General features: G+C 47.2%; 1 protein-coding gene across 1 annotated transcript in view; it reads left to right on the top strand.

The window, feature by feature from the left end:
• The window catches only part of HERC2 (HECT and RLD domain containing E3 ubiquitin protein ligase 2), a 188,325-nt gene that overhangs the window by 41,812 nt on the left and 122,348 nt on the right, over window positions 1–24,165 (top strand). The window contains exons 6-16 of the mRNA XM_037053813.1: window positions 253–353; window positions 948–1,104; window positions 2,037–2,147; window positions 5,515–5,686; window positions 7,154–7,327; window positions 8,301–8,489; window positions 9,070–9,221; window positions 11,077–11,234; window positions 11,318–11,431; window positions 13,399–13,650; window positions 21,546–21,739. Of these exons, the coding sequence (XP_036909708.1) occupies window positions 253–353; window positions 948–1,104; window positions 2,037–2,147; window positions 5,515–5,686; window positions 7,154–7,327; window positions 8,301–8,489; window positions 9,070–9,221; window positions 11,077–11,234; window positions 11,318–11,431; window positions 13,399–13,650; window positions 21,546–21,739 (1,774 nt within the window). The remainder of the gene's footprint in view (window positions 1–252; window positions 354–947; window positions 1,105–2,036; window positions 2,148–5,514; window positions 5,687–7,153; window positions 7,328–8,300; window positions 8,490–9,069; window positions 9,222–11,076; window positions 11,235–11,317; window positions 11,432–13,398; window positions 13,651–21,545; window positions 21,740–24,165) is intronic.

Here is a 24,165-nt window from a genome sequence, read left to right as displayed (position 1 = left end):
TTTTCTTGAGCAGTTTTGCAAGTCATTTAAAATCCTTTTTGAATTTTTTTTTCCTTGAAGAGGATACTTTTCCTTTACAAAGTGTGTTAGATAAAAGTTTCTAAAAAACAAAGCTAAAATCCCTTGTGACCTTGCCCCTAAAGAAACCCCTGTGACCCTATCTTGATGGGAATGCATTGATGATGCCTTTGATCTGCTGGGCACTTTCCTCTGACTGAGACCTGCCACCACCCGCTATGTGTGTCCCCTCAGTTCCCGGCCCCCAGGCAAGGGTGTGGAGGGCCTGGCCCGAGTGGGATCCCGAGCTGCGCTGTCCTTCGCCTTTGCGTTCCTGCGGCGGGCCTGGCGCTCAGGTACGTGCGCCTGGTGGGTGGGTCTGATGCCTGGGAGGCTGCACCTCCTCACTGCTGCCACCTCGGGCCCTGGGGCCGATGGCGGCATGTGCCTTTGTCTTGATCGAACATGACAGGCCTCAGAGTCAGACTTTTCAGAGTTGCGCTTCTGAAGAAAAAGTGCAAGACTTGCCAGGGGTGGCAAACACTCAGCACAGTATACAGATGGCGTGTTGTGGAATCGTGCACGAGGACCCTGTATAATTTTGTTCAGCGGAGTCGCCCCAGTCCGTTCAATCAAAAGGAAAAAACTATAAAAACCGCTGCAGGGCCTCGGGGCTGGTTTATTTTCTAGGAGAGCAAAAGTTAGACGTCCTGACACCAGAGTCTTACAGAATTGACATGGGGGACTACTTTCCTCCATTTTAGTCTCTTGACCCCTTACAGTAGCTCAGGGAGGGGAAAGTGAGGGTAGCAAATGGGACAGTGGGAACATGGGTGTCCTTTCGGGCCCCGGGCTGGGAGGGGCACCTCGCCTGCGACAGGTGGGGACAGCGTGGCTTGTTGGTGGTGCCCAGGTGGGGGCGGCCTCCACTGACCCATGTGTGTGTCCAGGCGAGGACGCAGACCTCTGCAGCGAGCTGTTGCAGGAATCCCTGGACGCCCTGAGAGCGCTGCCCGAGGCCTCACTCTTCGACGAGAGCGCCGTGTCCTCTGTGTGGCTGGAGGTGGTAGAGAGAGCCACCCGCTTCCTCCGGGCTGTGGTGACCGGGTGAGTGCCCTCTCCGCACACCTTCCTGCGCCGTGTGCCCACTGTGGGGCGCTCCAGCTTCCCAGCCCCTTGCTGTTTTTATTTTATTCTTCCGTTACAGCTGATGTAGAATATTTTGTCAGTTTCAGGTGTACAGCCCCGTGTTTGGACATTTCTGTATAACTTAGCATATGTTGAGCACCCACCTGGTTTTATTACAGTCTTTCTGAGTGTATTCCCTGGGTGGTGCTTTACATCCCCGAGACTGTTCTATAACAGTCTGCACTTTTTTTTTTTTTGTAAGATTTTTATTTATTTGTTAGAGAGGGGAAGGGAGAAGAGAGGGAGAGAAACATCACTGTGTGGTTGCCTCTCCTGCGCCCCCTGCTGGGGACCTGGCCCGAAACCTAGGCATGTGACCTAAGCATGTGCCCTGACTGGGAATGGAACCGTGGTTGTTTGGTTCACAGGCCCCCGCTCAATCCACTGAGCTACACCGGCCAGGGCTAAAATTGCTTCTTTGATCACAGATAAAAATAAGCATAGACATGTTGCCTATGGACTTTTCAGGTGGTTTTGGAAATTGATCCTTCTCCATTTCTGTAGGGAAATGTTGACAGTCTAATAGCTTTTTACATGTTGGTGAAACAGGAAACTGATCTAAACATTTTTCTACTCATGCTAATGATGTAAATAATTTTGCACTACGGGAACTTGGAATATGTCTTTTGATGTGATCATCCGAATTACTACTTTTATTTCAGTTACATGCCTACCAGTTCATCTCACACTTTAAAATCTCCGATACTATTTTAGTAGCAAGCCTCAGAAACTAGAGTCTAGATATTAAAAATATACTTCTCCCTGGGAGAGAATGTACTTAACACCCTAGCATTACTGTTAGCACGCTGTCTCTGAGCTCTGACTTTGTTCCTGATCTGCTGTCATTTCAGGGATGTTCATGGAACTCCAGCTCCCAAAGGGCCGGGCAGCGTCCCCCTGCAGGACCAGCACCTGGCCCTGGCCATCCTGCTGGAGCTGGCTGTGCAGAGAGGCACACTGAGGTGAGGGTGCCGCGGGCCTCTGCATCCGAGTGGCTGTTGGGTTTTCTGGCATTTCACCAAAGGATTTGTGACTGTAGTGAATGCATGGTATTCCGTAATCAAGGACTGTCCCCTTGGAAACACTGTGCTTTCAGACCTGGGTGCAATTAGCTTTTCTTTACTTTCTTTTTTCCCTCTTTATTTAAAAAATCATTTTTATTTATTTATTTATTTATTTATTTATTTATCTTTAGAGGGGAAGGAGAGAGGGAGAGAAACATCAATGTATGGTTGCCTTTTGTGCATCCCCTGCTGGGAGTTGGCCTGCAGGGAACCGGCCTGCAACCCAGGCATGTGCCCTGACTGGGAATCGAACCGCAATCATCTGGTTCGCAGGCCCACGCTCAATCCACTGAGCTACACCAGCCAGGGCTCATTTTTATTTTTATTTTTATTTTTATTTTTATTTTTATTTTTTTTTTTTTTAAATATTTTATTTATTTATCTTTAGAGGCGAAGGGAATGAGAGAGGAAGAGAAAGATCAATGTATGGTTGCTTCTCATGCATCCCCTGCTGGGAACTTGCCCCTGCTGGGAACTGGCCTACAACCCAGGCATGTGCCCTGACTGGGAATCGAACCGTAATCGTCTGGTTCGCAGGCCCGTGCTCAATCCACTGAGCTACACCAGCCAGGGCTTTCATTTTTATTTTTTGATTATAGTTGACATACATTATTATATTAGCTTCAGGTGTGCACCGCAGTGATTAGACATTGTATAAATCACTTAATCACTGTATCAGAATAACTTCCTAAGTGATCATCCCAGTAAATCTCACACCTATCTGGCACCACACATAGTTATTATTTTGTTATTGACTGTATTCTCTGTGCTGTACTTTACAACCCTGTGACTGTTCTGTAACCACCCATCTGTACTTAATCCTTCACCTTCTTCACCCAGTCCCCACCACCCCTTCCATCTGGCAGCTGTCAAAATGTTCTCTGTATATATGAGTTTGTTTCTGTTCTATATGCTCATTTGTTTTGTTTTTTTATATTCAATTGATAGATGTGTATATATTGCCATTTTATCATTCATATTTTTATCTTTTTTCTCCTTCTTAAAGAAGACCTTAACATTTCATATAATACTGGTTTGGTGATGATGAACTTCTTTAGCTTCTTCTTGTGTGGGAAGCTCTTTATCTGCCCTTTGATTCTAAATAATACCTTTGCTGGGCAGAGTAATCTTGGCTGTAGGGTGTTGCTTTTTATCACTTTGAATATTTCTTGCCTGTCCCTTCTTGCCTGCATAGTTTCTGTTGAGAAATCAGCTGATTGTCTTTTGGGAGCTCCCTTGTAGGTAACTAACTGTTTTTCTCTTGCTGCTTTTAAGATTCTCTTTTTGTCTGTAACCTTTGGCATTTTAACTATGAAAATAGTCTTGGTGTGGGCCTGTTTGGGTTCATCTTGTTTGGGTTTACCTGAGCTTCTGGGACTTGTATGTCTATTTTCTTCACCACGTCAGGGAAACTCTCAGTCATTATTTTTTAAAATAGGCTTTCAGTTTCTTGCTCTCTCTCTTCTTTTTCCTGTACCTCCATGATGCTAATATTGTACACTTAAAGTTGTCCCAGAGGCTTCTTACATAATCCTCATTTTTTGGATTCTTTTTATTTGTTGTTTTGATCGGTGTTTTCTGCTTTCTTATATTCCAAATTGCTGATTTGATTCTTGGTTTCATCTACTCTACTGTTGATTCCCGGTAAATTATTCTTCATATGCATTCTTTATTTCTGACTGGTTCTTTTTTATGCTGTTCTAAGTTCATCTGCTCTTCCCCTAAATTCATCAAGCATCCTTATAAGCAGTGGTTTGAACTCTGCATCTGATAGATTGCTTGTCTCCATTTGTTTAGCTCTTTTTCTGGAGTTTTGTTCTGTTCTTTCATTTGGGCCATGTTTCTTTGTCTCCTCATTTTGGTAGCCTCCCTGTGTTTGTTTCCATACATTAGGCAGAGCTGCTTTGACTTCCTGTAGAGAGTGGCCTAATGTAGTAGGTGTCCTGTAGGGTCCAGTGGCAGAGCCTCTCTGTTCACTTGGGCTGGGCCCTCCAGGTGTACCCCTGTGAGCTTTGTATACCCTGTCCTTGCAGTCGAACCTTCATTTCTGTTGGCGTGTCATTGGGAGGGATTTACCCCCAGGCAGTCAGCTGCAAAAACTGGTTTTGACCCCTGACCTCTAGCCCCTGTGAGGGATCAGCCCTGTAGGGCTCCACCCCACAGAGCCGCACTTACTTCAGCAGGGCTCTGGTGCCCGCTGAGGCCGCCCCCTGAGTGTGTTGCTTGTGGAGGTGGTGGGGTTGTGGTGCTTCCATGCCGTCTGTCTGAAGCATTCTGTTGGGGCAGTGGTTGTGGGGCGTTCCGGGAGCTGCAGGCTACCAGGGTGGGGCAAACTGGGGGCCAGGTTGCTGGAGTCTAAGATACGGCACCTCTTGTGGTGCTGTGAGGGGAGGGTTCCTTAGAGGAGCCGCGACCTCTGCCAGCACTTCCGTCTGTGTGAAGTTGCCCCTCTGCTCTCGCCCCATTGCTGGACAGTTCTGTTTCACGAGTGTGTCTCTGGTGTTCTAGCGCTGGACCTCTGAGGGACTCAGTCAGAGGAAGTCCGTGTGCGGGCCCTTTAAGAGGGGTGCCTGGGACTCCAGAAGCCCCAGTCTCACTCGTCTTCCATCCCCGCTGGTTTTCACAGCCCGAAGTTATGGGGACTTCTCTTCCCAGGACTGGAGCCCTGGACTCGGGTGTTGGGACCCCTGGCTCCTCAGAGGAACCTTGGCAGCCAAGATGTCCCTCTCTGTTTGTAACCTCCGCCTGTGTGCGTGGGATCTGCTGGTTCCTTGTCTCTGTCCCTACACGTCCGTGTTGCTTCCACCCCTCCAGGTGCCAGGCGGCTCTGAATGACGGTGGTTCTGGAGCTCGGCTGAGACTTTGATGTGGCTGTGGAGGGGCAGGTGGCGCAGTCCCTACACCACTGCCTCGCCCGGCAGTGCCCTCCGCTTCCTTTATCGTGTTCCACTCTCTAGTATTCTCAGAACGGTGTGATTACTTTTATACCAGTAATTTAAGGCCTAGAAATTCCCTTTAGAAATTGCCAGTCAAGCTTCTGAGTGTGTCTTCTAACACCAGGCAGATGTCTTGTGCTAAAATTATGGTACAGATTTAGCCTTTTTCCACCAAGAATTGTTTGGGTGAGACTTTTTAGTTTCCGGTTCAATCTAAAGTATTTCTTCAATTTTATTCTGTTGTCTGCTTTTGCTTTTGACGGGCCATGGCAAAAAAAAATTAATCTGTTTATTTTTCCCCTAGAGAATAAAGCTATCTTCTCTTTCAGCCAAATGCTGTCGGCCGTCCTGCTGTTGCTGCAGCTGTGGGACAGCGGGACCCAGGAGACGGACAACGAGCGCTCCGCCCAGGGCACCAGCGCGCCCCTCCTCCCTCTGCTGCTGCGATTCCAGGGCATGGTCTGTGGCAAGGACGCCCCTCACGCAGAGGGAGACACGCACGTAAGTGCGCTAATGGGGCTTTGCATTTAACTAGCTCTCTCCTTTTTGTAGTTGTCCTAGGAGTTAGACTTGGACAAAGGAGCGGTGTCCGTGGGGGTGGTTGTGGGTCGTGGGGAGCATGGATTTGGTGATGCCAGGATTAGGACAGGCGTGGCAGGCCATTCGCTAGACTGCAGGTGATGTGGGGGAACATCCCATGAGCACATCAGGGTTCTTCCGAGCAGCTAAGGAGTGGCTGGAGCCCACTGTGGCCGTGCGTGGATGAGGCTCTCTGTGCGTGCATCCTGTGTTGTGTGTGTAGTCGGGGAATCTCTTTCTGGACGTAGATGAGCCTGCACTTTCAGAGACAGGCACCTACCGCCTTGGTGACCCGGCCATTCTCTCTCTGCTGAGCGGGAACCACTGGGCCCTCTGTGCTTGGGGGGTTAGTGCCTGCGATTCTCAGCCACAACGCACGCTGTGCTCTGGCTGTGGTGGGGGAGTGAGGTTGGGATTCTCTGGAGGATGTGAAGGCGTGCTCACTCCGCGCGGGTGCGTGTTAGTAGGCACCTGAAGACGGGCATTTGTGGTGGTAATGGGGAGGTGGCGCGGGGCTGGGGCCCGGTTGCTGTGGGCAGGAGCCCATGCTTGGCGCAGGGGAGGTGCTGCATGGTGAGGTCGCACTCGGTCCCCGGGAGGGTGCACATACCTGACCCTGTGCAGAGGAGCCGGTAAGTCTCCCTCCTCTGCGCTGTCCCACCACCCGCCGTTTGCCAGAAGACCTCAGGTGGGCGAGCACCAGCTACGTCAAGGAGCACGGCGCCAAGTCTGAAATGCATGCTTCTAAATAACTATTAGAAAAAGAGCTTTGGGAGCTGAGGCTCACGCCTTTGGCCCTCGGTGTGTGGGCTCCGTGGGAAGCACATCCCCTCGGTAGGCCCAAGACGCTGAGGCCAGGGGGCCTACCGTGCTCTACCCGTACCTTGCATCTCACCCTTGACCCCGCTGCAACCCTGCTGCTTTTTAGAGGCACAGGTTTGATTTTGCAGGTCTTTTCTGGACTTAGCCATCTACGATTAAGCTTCAGTCTAGTTTTTCTGGCACGGGGCAGTCTTTAGTGGAAATCAGGCAGCTCTGCCTTTATATTCTTAGAACTAATAATGCGCAAATAAAATTAGTTTTTTTCCAGCGGGCCCAGTATTTAGAATAAAAGAAGCATTTTTTTCCCCAGTTTTGAAACCAGGTGGAGGTGCAGCTGGCTCTACATTCTCGGGAGGGTGCCTGGGTGGTGCGCCAGGGTGCTGGGCTGTGGCACCAACCTCAGCGCATGGGCGAGGGGTGCCCAGTAGTGTCGGTGCATTGGTGACATTTCTCCTCCGATGGCCAGAGGTCACGGGTCACCGCGAATACCCAAATCCAGAGTCGTGGAAGGCTAATGGTGGTACTTGTCCCTCTGTGTCTGACGATGCCTGTATACTTTTCTTCTAGCTCCTGTCTGGCCCTCTGAGCCCCAACGAGAGTTTCCTGCGGTACCTTGTTCTCCCGCAAGACAGTGAGCTTGCCATCGACTTACGGCAAACTGCTGTTGTGGTCCTGGCACACTTAGACCGCCTGGCGGCGCCCTGCACACCTCCACTGTGCAGCTCCCCCACGTCCCACAAGGTGTGTGCGGTGGCGCTGTTTGTCTCGGGACCCTTCCATGCCTCCGCGCACCCGTATTGGCTGGGGTGGAGCTGGCTTCGAGTTTGTAAACACATGCGCAGTTTAAGGGGCATCCCTGGTCACGGTGCTCAAGCAGCCGAGGCCCACCGGGGCTCGGTCCCAGCTCAACGCGCAGGTTCAGGAGGCACCGCTGCCCCAGAGGTCCCCACTTTACTTACACAGCTACACGCCGCCCTGCCCACCTAGGGGAAGTTCTGGAGCCTTTTTATACACGGGGTGCGCTGAACATGACTGTGTGTGACAGTGCAGCTCAGAGCTGTGACAGCCCACCGGCGACCTCGCACCCACAGTCAGTTGTGCCTGGTCCTCACCACGTGGCCCTCTGCACTGGGAGGGCCATGGGCAGTGGCAGGGAGTGTTGCCAGGGTCACATGGATTCATCCTCCTTTTGAGTCCAGGTTTTTCTAAGAATTTTTTTTTTTAGTTTTTTTTTTTTCTTGTTGAGACAGGGGAAGGGAGGGAGAAAAAGAGGGAGAGGAACGTCTGTGTGAGAGAGAAGCATCCATCCCTTGCCTCTCATCCACACCCAAACCATGGACAGAATGGACAGAACCCACAACCCAGGCATGTGCCCTGACTTGGAATCGAACTGGTGACCCTTTGGTTTGCAGACTGGTGCTCAATTCACTGAGCATCACCAGCCAGGGCTACTACTTGCACTACTTTTATTGTGAAAATGTTGTGTTCTGGAAAGTAACTTAATCACTGTATCTCATGTTACCTGAGGTGAAATGTTATCAGTTATTCACGTGTTTTGAATTAGCTTCTTTCTCTACATCCTTTGTTTTTATCTTATAGTATCTGTTTACCTTCCAGTATTTCCGTGTTACACTGTCCTAATGCATTCATTCTTTCAACTAAGAAATCAATTTTCTTGCTGCTGTAAATACATATTTCCTTTGTCATCTCCCAGGGTTCCTTGCAGGAAGTCATAGGCTGGGGGCTGATAGGATGGAAGTGCTACGCCAACGTGATTGGCCCCATTCAGAGCGAAGGCTTGGCCACCTTGGGGGTCACACAGATCGCCTGTGCGGAGAAGCGCTTCCTGATCTTGTCGAGGAACGGCCGCGTGTACTCACAGGCCTACAACAGTGACACACTGGTGGGTGTCCCGGGCCGGGCCCCTCGCCTCTGGGGTGGGAAGCTTCTCTCTGGAAGCTGCAGAGGTCTGGTCTTTAAGTTGTTTGACATCTGAAGATTTATAAGCATCTGTTCATCATACATTATTAATTATGTTTAAAATCTTAATTTCTCAAGACTCTGAGGCAGAGTCTCTTAGTTGCCAGGATCGAGGGTTCCTCACAGTGACGCTCACAGCCAGTCGTGCTCCCACGTGTAAACTGCCTCTGCAGGTGAAAGCCCGAGTACCTGTGGAGGCCAGGCAGGGACAAAGGAGGGGACTGGGCCTCTCGGGATGGTTCCCTTCAGAGGAAGCTGCTCCTCACCTGGAGTGGGGAGTTCCCATCGCTCAGGGGCAGCCTGGTCACGCACGCAGCGTGTGGCGCCCTTTCTGTTGGTGCTGCGTGGGGCACAGGCCAGCGCCGGCTTGGCCACCACTAGCAGCCCGTGTCCTTTCAGTTTGCCAAGAGTTCGTTAAAGGGAGACACACAGTGAAAGGGCAGCGTGCGGTTTTCATGGTCCCTGGACTGCTCACTGACATGTTCTTTCTGTCGCCCTTGCAGGCCCCGCAGCTGGTCCAGGGTCTTGCCTCCAGAAACATTGTGAAAATTGCTGCCCACTCCGATGGTCACCACTACCTGGCCTTGGCGGCCACTGGAGAGGTGTACTCCTGGGGCTGTGGGGATGGCGGACGGCTGGGCCACGGGGACACCGTGTACGTACGGCCCGCCTCTGTCACCCACATGCTCTCCTGTGTTGCTGTGTTGAAACTCTGGTGGAAAAGTGTGGCAGGGCTGGGAGGGGTCGGCTACCAGGATAGTCGGCTCCTGCATGACACACAGCACAGAGGGCGATGTCTCCCACAGCTTCAGCCCCTCCAGCTCTGCGCCCTCTTTGGCCGCACATGCTGCACCCCATGGTGTGTTCTGAAGCAGGTCCCACACTCCTGTCGCTTCAGTGTCATAAGGCTCCCTCTCCTAAATTGAGCCATAGTACGATTTTCTGAGGTACAAATACCAGTAGTTTCTTTTTACCCATTTTGTGGAAACTGTTGATTCTGTGGTGGTTCTGAACGCAAATCCGTAAACATGGAGCCGTGGAGGATGAGGACCCTCTGTACAGTGTTGTGCGTGGGCCTGAGGTTCGAACTGTGCTGCGGCCACACTTCATGGGGGTTGGAGCCATGAGTGAGGACTGGGCAGCTGCAGAGTCAGGGGGAGGCCCGGCTGTTACCCCTGTTGCGGGGAGGTGGGGTGATGGGCATCTGCCGGGAAGAACCCCAGACTGAAGAAAGCTGAGTGACACCTGTGTGTTGCACTCAGTGGCACTATTCCAGACTTGACAGCGTCAGGAGGGATCCTGACTCGTGTAGTCACGTGGGAAGGGAAAACATGGGAGCGAAGGCACAGTAGCTCCTGTCTGACTAGAAGGCGCCTCATTGGCACAGGGTGCCTAGGACTTGAGGGGATTGAGTGCAGGGTGGAGGCCTCGACTTTCTGCCTTCCTCATTTATCATTTAGCAGGCAGGACCACTCTGTCAGGAAGTAACCCTCCGTGGAGATGCAGCGCTGGGTGAAGTGTCCATTGCTCCATGACGAGGGCACGGGTTGCAGACAGACTGGGGGTGGGGTGAGACGCGAGCAGAGGAGGAGAGGTGGTGTCAGGGTGAGCCACTGGGCCGTCCCCGTGTGCACCGCTGGCCCCGGTGCCTGTGTGTATTTCGTGGAATCGAGGTCCTGAAGTGAGTAAGCCATGTCTCAGGAGCCCTAGTGGGTGTCTCCATGCATAGTAAATGCGCTCTGGAGCACAAGCTTTTTGCCAGTTTCGAAAGGGAAGAGCCAGCCAACAAGGCTTTTATCACCGTCCTTCCTGCCTCCTGCCGTGGGTTGCGAAGTCTGGATTGCAGTGTTGGCCATGCCCTGCCCCCTTCATTCCTTCCGCATTTATTTAACCTCAGGCATTCACTCCCACCGTCTGTGGGAGGGGTGCCAACCCATCAGGTTCAGGTGTACAGACTGATGAGTTTTAGTGCACGTGCGCAGTTGGGGACCGAGACAGACCGTTTCCATTGCCTCCACTACTTTCTTTAGACCCTTCGCAGTAAGTGCCTGCTCCCCACCCCCGGCTGTCCTGTCGCTCTGCCGTGATTTGTTTCTGGCTCTGCTGCATGGCAGCAGGTCCTCCCAGTGGCTGAGTGGTCTGTCCGTGGACGGGCCACTGGGAGCACTGTGAACACAATGGCTGTGGACTTGACTGTGTGGATCTGTAATCCACATGATTGCCGCCAGAGACCACACCTGGCCTTGGGTCCTAGCTCCACACCTAAAACACACATATGTTTAAGTAGCACTAACTGTTCATCTTAATGGCACTTAAATGAATGAAGACAATCCACGTGACCAACAACATGCACACGGGGAGCATAATGAAAGAGGCAGTTCTGACTGAATGAAATCTGAGTTCCCGTGAGATAGCCAGACGGTGATAATGCCTGGAGGCCTGCACAGCGAAGAAAACTCACTCGGAATAAACGAACGCGTTTCCTCACTTGTCTTCCCTCTCCCCCACAGACCCCTGGACGAACCCAAGATGATCTCTACCTTCTCTGGCAAGCAGGGCGGGAAGCACGTGGTGCACATCGCCTGCGGGAGCACCTACAGCGCGGCCATCACCGCCGAGGGCGAGCTGTACACGTGGGGCCGCGGGAACTACGGCCGCCTGGGCCACGGTGTGTACTGCGCCCACGCGACGTGCGCTGGGAGGTGGCCCTTTTTCAGGGGCTTTCAGTAACGACAGTCCTTGTGTTTGAAGGCTCCAGTGAAGATGAGGCCATTCCGATGCTGGTGGCTGGGCTCAAAGGACTGAAGGTCATCGACGTGGCGTGCGGGAGTGGGGACGCACAGACGCTGGCGGTGACGGAGAATGGTATGAGCAACTCTGGCCACACCCCTGGGGACAGGAGCTCAGAGTGGAGGGAACCTCTCAGGCTGCCCTCGTGTCAGTCTTCTAAGTGGGTGTACACCGCGGTGTCCTCAGAGAGGCCCCGAAGTTACAGGACCTACAACTTATTTTTATTTGTTTACTTATTTTTTTTATAGTCAGTATTTTGTATTAGTTTCAGGAGCGCAGCATAGTAGTCAGACAGTCGTAGACCTTACAGAGTTGACCCCTGGCGTTTTGGGTTCCCTCCTGGCATTATACATAGTTATCACAATATGGATTACAGACTGTATTCCCCATGCGGTACTTTACATCCCTGGGACCATTTTATAACTACTAGTTAGTACTTCTTAATCCCTCCATGTTTTTCACCCTGCCACTCAACCCCACACGACTTATAATTTTTGTTTCCCAGAGCCAGAGTGCTAGCAAGCAACTACCATCCTTCTTATTTGGGCATTTTATGTGTGTGTGTAAAATTTTATTTTATTTTATTTTATTCATTTTTAAAGAGGGGAGGAAGGGAGAAAGAGAAGGAGAGAAACATCAATGTGCGGTTGCCTCTCACATGCTCCCTACTGGGGACCTGGCTCTCAACCCAGGCATGTGCCCTGACTGGGAATCAAACTGTTAGTCCTTTGGTTCTCAGGCCGGCACTCCATCCACTGAGCTACACCAGCCAGGACTGTTTTTAATTTTAGTTTTGTGTTTGTGTTTATTAGCCAGATGTACTTATTTTACTTTTTCTGAGTGCGGATTTAGCATGTTGGATGGGTAGAGTCACGTTGGTTTTTCCAACTATGTTTGTCAGTGTTGCAGCTGTCCTGAGACTTGTGGTTCTGTCAGTCAGTCACCTGTGGAGGCTGAGTGTCAGATCTGAGCTGACTGACTTCTGGGAGTTTCTCTGGTGAGAGATTAAAGGTCACTTCAGACCCTTTACGTCCACTCGGTTCCCCACCACTGAGGAGAACAGGCGTAGTCAGAACCATCTTGCATCTGCTTCTGTGCATATCAGAGAAAAGACGGTCTCTCCTGTCATCTAAAATGTCTCTTCTGGGGTGAAGCTTGCAAGTTGATTTCTTGTTGTTTTTAAGTGTTCATTATAGAGGGATTGAAATACCTCATACAACTCTTAACAGCACTGAAATGGTGAGTCTGTCGGTTGGAGCATTGCCACGCACAGCACAGGTTTGCAGATTCAGTCCCCGTCAGGGACTGAGGTGTCTGGGAGGCGGCTGACTGATGTTTCTCACGTTGATGCTTCTCTTTCTCCCCTAAATCAATAAACATATCCTCGAGGGACGATTAAACAACAAAAAAACCCAAACAAACTCTTGACAAATGTTAACCATCAGTACAACCTCGTGGTTGGCTCGTGGTCGGAAGAGACCTGAGGGAGGTCAGTGTGCTGCACGGGAGCCGCGGGCCAGGGCGCTGCTGTGAGGCGGCGGAGGGCCGCGCAGTGGAAGCGCTGTCATCCTGCTCAAGCCAGGGAGGGCCGGGCCCTATTGCTCTTCTAGTTAAATGGGAAGAAAAGCCGAGCTTCCCTTGGTTGATTGCTTCCCTGTGAACTAGATTTCATTTGGTCAGAACCACCTGGGTAATGTTAGCAATATACATTAGTGATCTAGAGTCATGCGTTATTGGTCATATGCATTGTTTTCAGTCATTTAAAAGTTCTGTTAAGATGCGCAGTTATTGCCCCAGCTGGTGTGGCTCAGTGGATTGTGTGCTGGCCTGTGAAACCAGAGTGTCGCCTGTGCAATTCCCAGTCAGGGCACATGCCTGGGTTGCAGGCCAGTTCCCCAGTAGGGGGCGCTCGAGAGGCAACTGCACATTGATGTTTCTCTCACTCTTTCTCCATACTTTACCCTCTTTCTAAAAATAAATAAATAAAATATTTAAAAAAATGATACACAGTCATCGTTACTTAAACATACTTGTATTTCTAGGTCAGGTGTGGTCCTGGGGAGACGGCGACTATGGGAAACTGGGCAGAGGTGGTAGTGACGGCTGCAAAACGCCCAAGCTGATCGAAAAGCTTCAAGACCTGGATGTGGTCAAGGTGCGGTGTGGAAGTCAGTTTTCCATTGCTTTGACGAAAGACGGCCAAGTGTACTCATGGGGCAAAGGCGACAGCCAGAGACTTGGGCACGGGACAGAAGAACACGTCCGTTACCCCAAACTCCTGGAGGGCTTGCAAGGTGAGTGTGAGCTGTGAACTTTCAGTGCTCTGCGAGGCGGCGTCTTTAGTGATACATGAAGCTTATTTTTTTCTTTGCTTGGAGTTCCATGAATGATCCATCATTAGAAGCTTTTACCCACCTTTTGGTAGGTTTAGGGAATAAGCGGAAAGTGGTTTGTTATATTAAAAAATGTGGCCTAGAATTATTATCAGCAAATTTAATTTGAAACCCATTCTGTTCACCAGGATTGCAGAGGACTTCTGGTGGCAGGTGCACACCTATCACTTACTAAGCTGTCACAGTGGGGTTAGCTTCTGTTTGGTGGGGTCACCTGTAGTCCCCCCCTGGGGGACAGTGCTAAGACTGTGGGTATGTACAGTGCCTGGAAGGGTCTCATTTGAACTCAACCTTGACGGGTGAGTTGTGCTAGTTTGGTTTGAAAGTGCCCAGCATGCATTCTCTAGGTAGAGGGAATGAACACAAGCCAAGGTGTGTAAGTTCTTTGCAAGTGCCTTCCGAAGTGTGGGAGAGGTTGGTGAGTTCAGGAGGGGGCAGGCTGATTTTTAAGGGTTGGACTGCAAGTATTTTAGGTTTGGGGGTCACGTGCTGTCTGTCCCAAGTACTCATGGAGAAGATGCAGACTGGCAGGCTGGCTGATTCGCAGAAAAACAGGCCCAGGGCTGTGGTTGGCACGAGGGGTGAAGCTGATTGGATGCCCGAGCTAGACTTTTGTTTACGTTTTGCTCTTTTTGTCTTGGGAGTTTAGAAGTGAGACTTTTTAAGTGGAACTTGCCAGTTCTTTTTTCTACCATTTGTATTTTCAAACCTGGGAATGCCTGGTTGACTAGAAGTTTTGTGCGCTCGTGTGACATTATTTTCTAAGAGTCTTATGTAAGTTGTAGAGTGGTATGGGTGGTAGTATGCCGTGGGGCTGCCTGTATTTGCATGTCATTTACCTTTTCCTTTATGTTCCCTTCATTCAGTAAAAAAAAATTGACTTTCTCAGCTACATTTATTAGATACAGAGAGGGCTTACCATGAGAGTTTAAGTGACTATTGGTACAGTTGCTTCGGTTGTTAACTTACGACAGGCTCTTAGGACAGAACTGGTGCCCTGGCTGTAGTAGGGTTTTTCAGCTGAAGCATTTTTCATATGTTGGCATTTCTGAAAACAGCCCTTGTGTTGGTCGTGTTAGATAGACTGATTGGTCAATCAATTTGGTCATGTTAGATTTACTAAAAAGCAAAAATACAATATCTTGCTATGCTATTTAAATAGAAAAATGCATTTTACATTTGTATCATTTGGCTTTGGAGAGAAATAGATTTTGTTTTAGAAAACCTCATTGATGAAGAGTGTCTCGCATTCACCAGTAGAGACCACAGCTTGGGCCATCAAACACACCTTAACAAATTTATAAGAAAATTAAATGGTGTCTGCTCTTGGACTACAATGGAATTAAAACTAGAAATTATTAACAAAAAGATAGCCAGAAAATTCCCCAATATATGGGAATTCAACAGCAAACTTCCAAATAACACATGGGTCAAAGAAGAAATGTCAGGGGGAATTTTTTTTTTTAGGGGGAATTTTAAAATATTTTGAGCTACTGCCCTGGCTGGTGTAGCTCAGTGGATTGAGTGCCAGCCTGTGAACCAAGGGGTTGCAGTTCGATTCCCAGTCAGGGCACATGCCTGGGTTGCGGGCTGGGTCCCTAGTGGGGGGCACGTGAGAGGCAGCCGCACATGGATGTTCCTCTCCCTCTCTTTCTCCCTCCCTTCCCCTCTCTTTAAAAATAAATAAATAAAATCTTAAAATATATTTTGAGCTACATGAAAATGAAACCACAATTTATAATTTGTGGAGTGTAGCAAAAACAGTGCCTAGGAGGATGTATGTGACATTGGATGCGTGTGTTAGAAAAGAAGAAAGATCTAGAATCAATAATCTTTCTCTACAGCAAAGGAAACCACCAGCAGTGGTCTCGGACACCAAGCGTGAGAAGTTTTTTTGGTGAGACCATTGTAATGATGAAATTGTGGAATCTAACATGAGGTCTTAATGTTTAAAGATCAATGGGGAAGTGGGTAGTTGATGAAATACAGTGAAAAGCAGTGATTAGATAAGAAAATTAGAGCATTTCCTGTTTATACTGTTGGTAGTTTAAATTTCTTTAATAAATACATTACACATAAAAAAGAAGCAGTCAACCAATTGAAAAGGCAACCTATTGAACAGGAGAAACTATTGAATCATATATCTGACGGGGGGTAATATCTAAATATATGAAGAACTTATACAACTTAATAGCAAGATGCCAAACAATCCAGTTAAAAAATGGGCAGAGGATCTGAATAGACATTTTGTCAAAGAAAATTACACATGGCCTATTGGTATTTGCAAAGGTACTCAGGATCATTAATCAGCAGGGAAATGCCTGTCAAAAAGCACAATGAGATACCATCTCACATCTGTCAGAGGGCTGTCATCAGTAAATCAACCAACAAATGTTCATAAGGATGTGAAGAAATGAGGCTGTGGCTGGTGTGGCTCAATGGATTGAGCGCAGGCTGTGAACCAAAGGGTTGCCAGTTCAATTCCCAGTCAGGGCACATGCCTGGGTTGGGGGCCAGGTCCCTAGTGGGGGCCATGTAAGAAGCAACCACACATTGATGTTTCTCTCCCTCTCTTTCTCCCTTCCTTCCCTTCTGTCTAAAATTAATGAATAAAGTCTTAAAAAAAAGAAATGAGGGACTTCCGCCAAGATGGAGGCATAGGTGGAAACACTGTGCCTTCTCCCACAACCAAGTTTGAATAAAACAAAGGTTTGGAGAAACAAAGACACAACCAAAGGACAGAAAATTGAATTATATGGAAGTCCGACTACATCTAACCGTTCAACGGGGACGGTAAGAGGGGCGGAGCCAGCAGTGAGCGGGGTCGGGCAGGACAGGGCCCCCGACCCAGGTGCGCAGGCAGATGAGAACCAGTTGGGGTGCGGGGCAGACCGCGGACGCATATTCGCGCACAGTGAGACAGACCACGCACGCCCCAGGGGGCGAGGGCTGACAGCGGTGGCACACTCGCGTGCAGTGGGACGAAATGCGTGGGCCCGGTGACGGCAGCAACTGCGGCACCGGTGAGGGCCGTGGTGGCAGGCGGCGGACAGGACGCCAGAGTCCCTCTTGGACCCCGCCCCCACATACAGCGTCACAACCCAGCGACTTAGTTGCCCTGTTCTAGTGAACATTTTAGGGCTCTGATCCTGCTACAGAACAGGCACGAACACCCCAAAAGATGGCACAAGAAGAACTCAAAGTCCAAGAGCCAATAACTCTAAGCGACCGAGAAATTGCCAGCCTCTCAGAAGCACAATTCAGGACACTATCAGGATGCTCACAGAACTGGTAGATTATAGTCATAAATTAGAGGAACAAAGTCACAAATTAGAGGAATATATGAAGGCTAAACTAATTGAAATGAAGGAAGATGCACAGGAAACCAATAGTGATGGAAAGGAAACTGGGACTCAAATCAATGGACTGGACCAGAAGGAAGAACAAAACATCCCACCAGAAAGGAATGAAGAAATGAGAATTCAAAAAAATGAGGAGAGGCTTAGGAACCTCCAGGACATCTTTAAACGTTCCAACATCCGGATTATAGGGGTACCAGAAGGGGGAAAGAAACAGCCACGAGTGGAAAACTTATTTGAACAAATAATAAAGGAGAACTTCCCCAGTCTGGCAAAGGAAATAGACTTCCAGGAAATCCAGGAAGCTCAGAGAGTGCCAAAGAAGTTGGACCCAAGAAGGAACACACCAAGGCACATCATAATTACATTAGCCAAGACCAAAATGAAGGAGAGAATCCTAGAAGCATCAAGGGATAAGGGGACAGTCACCTACAAAGGAGTACCCATCAGACTGTCAGCGGATTTCTCAAAAGAGACCTTACAGGCAAGAAGGGGCTGGAAAGAAGTATTCCAAGTCATGAAATCCAAAGACCTACAGCCAAGATTGCTTTATCCAGCAAAGCTTTCATTTAGAATGGAAGGACAGATAAAGTGCTTCTCAGATAAGGTCAAGTTCAAGGAGTTCATCATTACCAAGCCCTTATTATATGAAATGCTAAAGGGACTTATCTAAGAAAAAGAAGATGAAAAATATTAACAGTGAAAGGACAGCAAACACACAGCTATTAACAACCACACCTAAAACAGAAGCAAACCAAGAGGACAGCTAGATCAGGAGTGGAACCATAGAAATGAAGAACACATGGAGGGTTAGAAACAGGGGGGTGGGAGGGGGAGAAGGGGGGAGAAGGCCCAGAAAATAGCATAGATGGTAGGCAGAAAATAGATAGTGGGGAGGGCGAGAATAGTGGGGGAAATATAGAATCCAAAGAACTTGAGACACGTGGTTATAACCTAAGGGGGGCAGAATGGTGGGGGAGGGAGGGTGCGGGTGGAAGGGATTGAAGGGGGGGGAATAGAACAACTGTAATGGTATAATCAATAAAATATATTTTTAAAAAAAGAGAAAAAAAAAAGAAATGAGAACCCCAGTGCACTGTTGGTGGGAATATAAATTGGTTTCTTAAAAAATTAAAAATAGAATTTACCATAGGGTCCAGCAATGCTGGATATGTATATCAAACAAAGACAGACAAACACTGTATGACCTCACTTCTGTCTGGAATCTAACACACACCCCCCGAAATTGAACGTACAGATACAGAGAACAGATTGGTGATGGCAAGTGGCAGGGGTTGGAGGGTGGGCAAAACGGGTGGAGGGGTTCAGAAGATACACATGTCCAGTTATAAATAAAGTGAGCCCTGGGGATGCACCATACAGCCTGCTGACTATGGTTAATATGTACATTTGAAAGTTGCTAAGAGAATAAGTCTTAAAAGTTCTCGTCACAAGTAGAAATCTGTAATTATGTGTGGTGATGGATATAAAAACATAATGAAATTTTATTGCTAATGAAATTTCCACCTTTGAAAATTAGAAAAAGAGCAAATGACTTCAAAGTAAGAAGAAGGAAAGAAATAGTAAGAATTAGAGCAGAAGTCAGTGCAATTGAAAACCAGAAATCAGTAGAGAAAATCAGTGAAATCAAAAGCTGGTTCTTCAGAGCCCTGGCTGGTGTAGCTCAGTGGATTGAGTGCGGGCCTGCGAACCATAGGATCGCGGTTTGATTCCCAGTCAGGGCACATGCCTGGGTTGCAGGCCAGTTCCCAGCAGGGGCCAGTTCCCAGCAGGGCATGCATGAGAAGCAACCATACATTGATGTTTCTCTTCCTTTCTCCTTCCCTTCCTCTCTAAAGATAAATAAATAAAATATTAAAAAAAAAAGCTGGTTCTTCAAAAAAAGAGCAATAAGATCAATAAGAAAGAAAGAGAAGAGGGACACAAATTGAAAATATTGAAAATGAAAGAGGAGATATCACTAAAGATCCCACAAACATTAAAAGGATAATAAAGTGATATTAGGTACAACTAAATCTCCAAATTTGATCATCTAGCTGAAGTAAATCAATTCTTTGAAAGACACAATTTGCCAAACTCACACAAGAAACAGACAAACTGAATAAGGCTGTACCTTCTAAAAGAAGTTGAATGAATAATTAGTAACCTGCCAAAACAGAGTGCACAAGGCTCAGATGGATTCACTAGTGAATTCTACCAAATATTTAAGGAAGAAAATTTGCCAATTCTCTACAATTTCTTTTAGATGATGAAAGCAAAGGAAATATTTCCTGACTCACTCAATGAGGCCAACGTCCGTAATAGCAAAGTCAGACAAAGACATTACAGAAAAGGAAACTATAGACCAACACTTCTCTTAAGCATACATGCAAAAATCTGTAACATGGTATTACCAAATCAAATCCTACCATGTACAGAAAGAATTTAACGTCGTAACCAAGGTGAATTTATCCCCCATATGCAAGGCTGGTTCAACATTCAAAAATCAGTTAAATCCACCAAGTTAGGAGACAAAAGAAAAGTCACATCATTAGCCCAATAAATACAGGAAAGGCATTTTACAAAATCTAACAGCCATTTATGATAAAACTCTCAGTAAGCTAGGCATAGAGGGAACTTCCTCAACGTGATACAGAGTATCTACCCCAAACCTGCAACTAATGCACTTAATGTGAGGAAACATGAAGCCTTCTCACTAATATCAAGTACAAGGAAAGGTGTCCCGTGTCACCATTTCAGAATTATACTGGGAAGTTCTAGCTAATGCACTAAGACAAGAAAAAGAAGAAACACAAACTGGTTTAGTTCATAGATGACATGGTTGTCTACGTAGAAAATCTGAAAGAATTGACAAAAAGTCCCGGGAACTAAGAAGTGATTATCGCAAGGTTGCAGGAGGCATGATGCATGGTTAATACACCAATGCTGACTGCTTTCCTGTATACAAGCAACAGACAAAGTGGAATTTAAAATTAAATACACCATGTCATGTACATTAGCATCCGAAAAGTAAAATACATAGGTGTAAAGCTAACAAAATATGTAGAAGTGTATGAGGAAAACTGTAAAACAGGTGAACTCATCCAAGAAGAGCACAGTAATGGAGAGGATTTCTATGTTCATGGGCAGGAAGACGGAATATTGTCAAGAAGTCAGTTCTTTCCAACGTGCTTTGTAGATTTAATACAGTCCCAGCCAGAAGCCAGACAGTTATTTTATGGATACAAACTGACTTTATTTTTTAAAAGATTTTATTTATTTATGTTTAGAGAGGGGAAAGGAGGGAGAAAGAGAGGCAGAGAAACAGCAACGTGTGGTTGCCTCTCAGGTGACCCCCCCACTGGGGACCTGGCTTGCAACCCACGCATGTGCCGTGACTGAGAATCAAACTTTTTTCACAGACCAGCACTCAATCCACTGAGCCACACCAGCCAGGGCAAGATAATCTGATCTTAAAGAGTAAGAATATTGGAGGAAGACAAGTTGGAGGACTGACATGAAGACTTCCTGCAAAGCCACAGTAATCTGACAGTGTGGTGTTGGCTGGAATACAGACAGATGGTCATTGGAGCACAGAGAGCTCAGAGACAGAACCACATAAATGTAGGTCAAGGATCTCGTACAGAGGAATAGAGGCTCTATAAGGGAGCAGAGATAGTTTTTACAACAAATGGTGTGGGGACAAAGGGACAGCCCCATGCAAAAAAGTGAATAATTGATGAGGGGGGCGGCTATGCATGTGCTGGGGGAGGGAGTCTGTGGGAACCCTGTGGCTTATCAGTTTTGCTGGGAACCTAACTCTGTTCTAAAAACAAAGTCATATTTTAAAAAATTATATATTTTTATTTACTGATTTTAGAGAGAGCAAGGGGGGGAGAGAGAGAGATAAACACCAACTTGTTGTTCTACTTGTTTATGCATTCATTGTTTGATTCTTGTATGTGCCCTGACCGGGGATCAAACCCCACAACCCTGGCATGTCAGGATGACGCTCTAACCAACTGAGCTACCTGGCTAGGGCAAGTCCTGTTTTTTTTTTTTTGTTTGATTTTTTAGAAAAGAATACCTTGCATGGTTATACCTAAGGGCCGGAGAATATGCTCTAATAGTTAATTTAGGATATACTTGTCTTTTTCTGAAGATGAAAATTGGAATAAGGAGAAAAATAACAGATTCTATTTAAGCACTATTTTATTCGCAGGCTGTAGGTCTTAATAAAATTGTAGCTAGTGAAACATAACAGGGGTTTTAAGAACGTATGTTATTACAAAGCAGATGAATTGTGCGTAGCATTAAAGCCGTGAATTATCCTTTGGAAGTGGACACAGTGTCTTCCTCCTTGAGTGGCCTGGATACGGATCTCCATTGCAGCAGAGTCACAGGCGTGAGGCTGTAACTGTGTTGCTTTCTTCCTAGGGAAGAAGGTGATCGATGTGGCTGCAGGCTCCACCCACTGCCTGGCTCTGACTGAGGACAGCGAGGTCCACAGCTGGGGGAACAACGACCAGTGCCAGCACTTTGACACCTTGCATAAGACCAAGCCAGAACCGTCTGCACTGCCCGGGCTGGATACCAAGCACATAGTTGGGATAGCCTGTGGGCCTGCCCAGGTACTGGCTATATAGCTTCATTGGGAATTTGTAGAATGTGGATTTTGCATCATTCATTGCTGGTTTGTGGAAATGCCATGGACTTTGTGTGTTGTCGTTATTCCTGTAGTTGTACTAAAGTTGTACTAAGCTCACTCCTTAGTTCTAGGAGCTTCACTGTTGATTCCTCAGGATGGAGACAGCTTTATTTCTTCCTTTACAGCGTTATTTCTTCTTTTATAGTATTACACCTTTTATTTCTTTCCCTTACCTTATTGCACTGGCCAGGACTTCCAGTATGGCGTTGAATAGGAGTGGGGGTGGGGATGGGCACATCATTGCCTGGTTCCTGATTGTGGGGGGGTGGCACATTTATTAAGTTCTTTTTTTCCCTATATTTTAGAGGAGAAGGGAGAAAGAGAGGGAGAGAAACATCAGTGTGTGGTTGCCTCTTGCATGCTCCCTACCAGGGACCTGGCCTGCAACCCAGGCATGTGCCCTGACTGGGAATTGAACCATTGACCCCTTGGCTCACAGACCAGTGCTCAATCCACTGAGCCACACCAGCTGGGGCAGCATTCGGTCTTTTAACATTGTTAATGTCATTTGCTATGACGTTAGCAGTAGGGCTTTTGGTTGTTGCTTTCTTATCAGATTAAGAAAGTTTTCTTTACCTCCTACTTTTTTCTCCTGAATAGTCGTTGAATTTTGTCAAATGATTTTGCTTCTGTAGCTCATGTGGTGGAACACACTGACTGATTTTCATAGTCCCCAACCGTGCAGTACTGCTGTGGACCCTGCTTGGTCCTGGTGTGTTATTCCTTGTACGCACTGTGGGATTGGTTTGCTGCTCCGTTGAGATTTCCTTTTGTCGGTGCTTGTGGCGTTCTTGCGCTGTCTCGTCTGACTTTTCACCAGGGTGAAACTGGCCTGGTAGAAAGTGTTGTATGTGTCCCTGCCCTTTCTGTTTTCCAGGAGCAATGATGTAGAATTAGTGTTACTTCTTTCATTGTTTGTGAATTCGTCTGAGCCTGGCAATTTTTTCTCGAAAGATTTTTAACAATTCTATTTCTTTCATAGGTATGGAGCTATTCAGGGTATTTCTCCTTAGGTGGGTTTTTCTGGTTTTTGACACTCAAGGAGTTCTTTCATCTAATGTGTCTGATTTTTATATATAATGTTTTCCTTGGTTTTCCGTCACTAACCTTTTCCACTCTTTTGGGTCTGCAGTGGTATCTCTCACTCCTGACGCTGGTAATGTGCGTCTTTTTTCTTTGTCAGTTTTGCTAGATGTTTAACCATTTTGTTGATTTTTTGAAAGCATTAGCTTTTAAGTTTTATTAAGTTCTTTTTGTCTTACTTGTTTTCAGCTTCATTGGCTTTGCTCTTATTTTTTAAATTTTTTTCCCTTCACCTTGGTGGGCTTCATTTGGTTCTTTTTTTAGTTTATTCAGGAGGATGTGCAGGGCGTTGCTGTCAGACCTTTCTCCTTTATTCTTCTGTGTTATATAAGCACTTGGTGCTATAAATTTCCTTCTCAGCGGTACTTTATTTATCTAGTTTAAAGGTTTTGTTTACTTGTCTTTTAGGGAGGGGAAGGGAGGAAGAAAAAGAGGGAGAGAAACATCAATTGGTAGTTGCCTTTCCTGCGCCCCCCACTGGGAATCTGGCCTGCAACTCAGGCATTTGCCCTGATGGGGAATCGAAAGAGTGACCCTTTGATTAGCAGGTGGTGCTCAGTCCACTGAGCCAATTAGCCATGGTTCTAAAGTGATGCTTTAATTGCACCCACAAATTTTGGTATATTTTCACCTTTGTTTTGTTGAAAGTATTTTTAATTGCTCTTTGACCTATGGATTATTAAGTATGTTAACTCTGAAGTGTTTGGGGATCGTTCTGTTATTCTTCTGTTACTGATTTCTACTTTAATTGCAGTGTGGTTTGATAATAAACTTTATTATTTCAGTTCTTCTAGATTTGTTTTATGTCTCAGGATGTGTTCTTTACGTTCTGTGTATGTGCTTAAAAAGTGTGTATGAGGTCTCTTCAGAAAAAGTGCAGCCAGCATTGTTTATACAGTGAGAATGGTTTGTGTGACATGGATGGAACCTGGCAGACAAGGAGAGTGGACTGGAATGCGCATGTGTGAACAATGAGCCTTCACTATACTCGTCAGTGGGGGTGGTAGACTCTGTTGTGTGAGCATGTGTAGTGTGTGGCCGTCACATTCAGAATGACTCAGCGAGTGGAGCAACAGATCTGCGTCAGATTTTGCATTAAGCTGGAACATTCCTCCCTGGAAACTATTCAGATGATTCATAAGGCTGCAGCTGTGGGCAACTGGTGATGGGCAGCTTCATCACGACAATGGGCCCACTCATGCATCACATCTTGTGCCGAGTTTTTTGGCAAAACATTGCATCACCCAGGTGACTCAGCCCCCCTAC

Source organism: Sturnira hondurensis, unplaced genomic scaffold (assembly GCF_014824575.4).
Source record: "Sturnira hondurensis isolate 20B ecotype Veracruz unplaced genomic scaffold, ASM1482457v3 Scaffold0007865, whole genome shotgun sequence".
In the NCBI taxonomy this organism is placed as follows: Eukaryota; Metazoa; Chordata; class Mammalia; order Chiroptera; family Phyllostomidae; genus Sturnira; species Sturnira hondurensis.
Note: the sequence above shows the minus strand (reverse complement) of the source record. Positions and strands in the feature narration are given on the sequence as shown.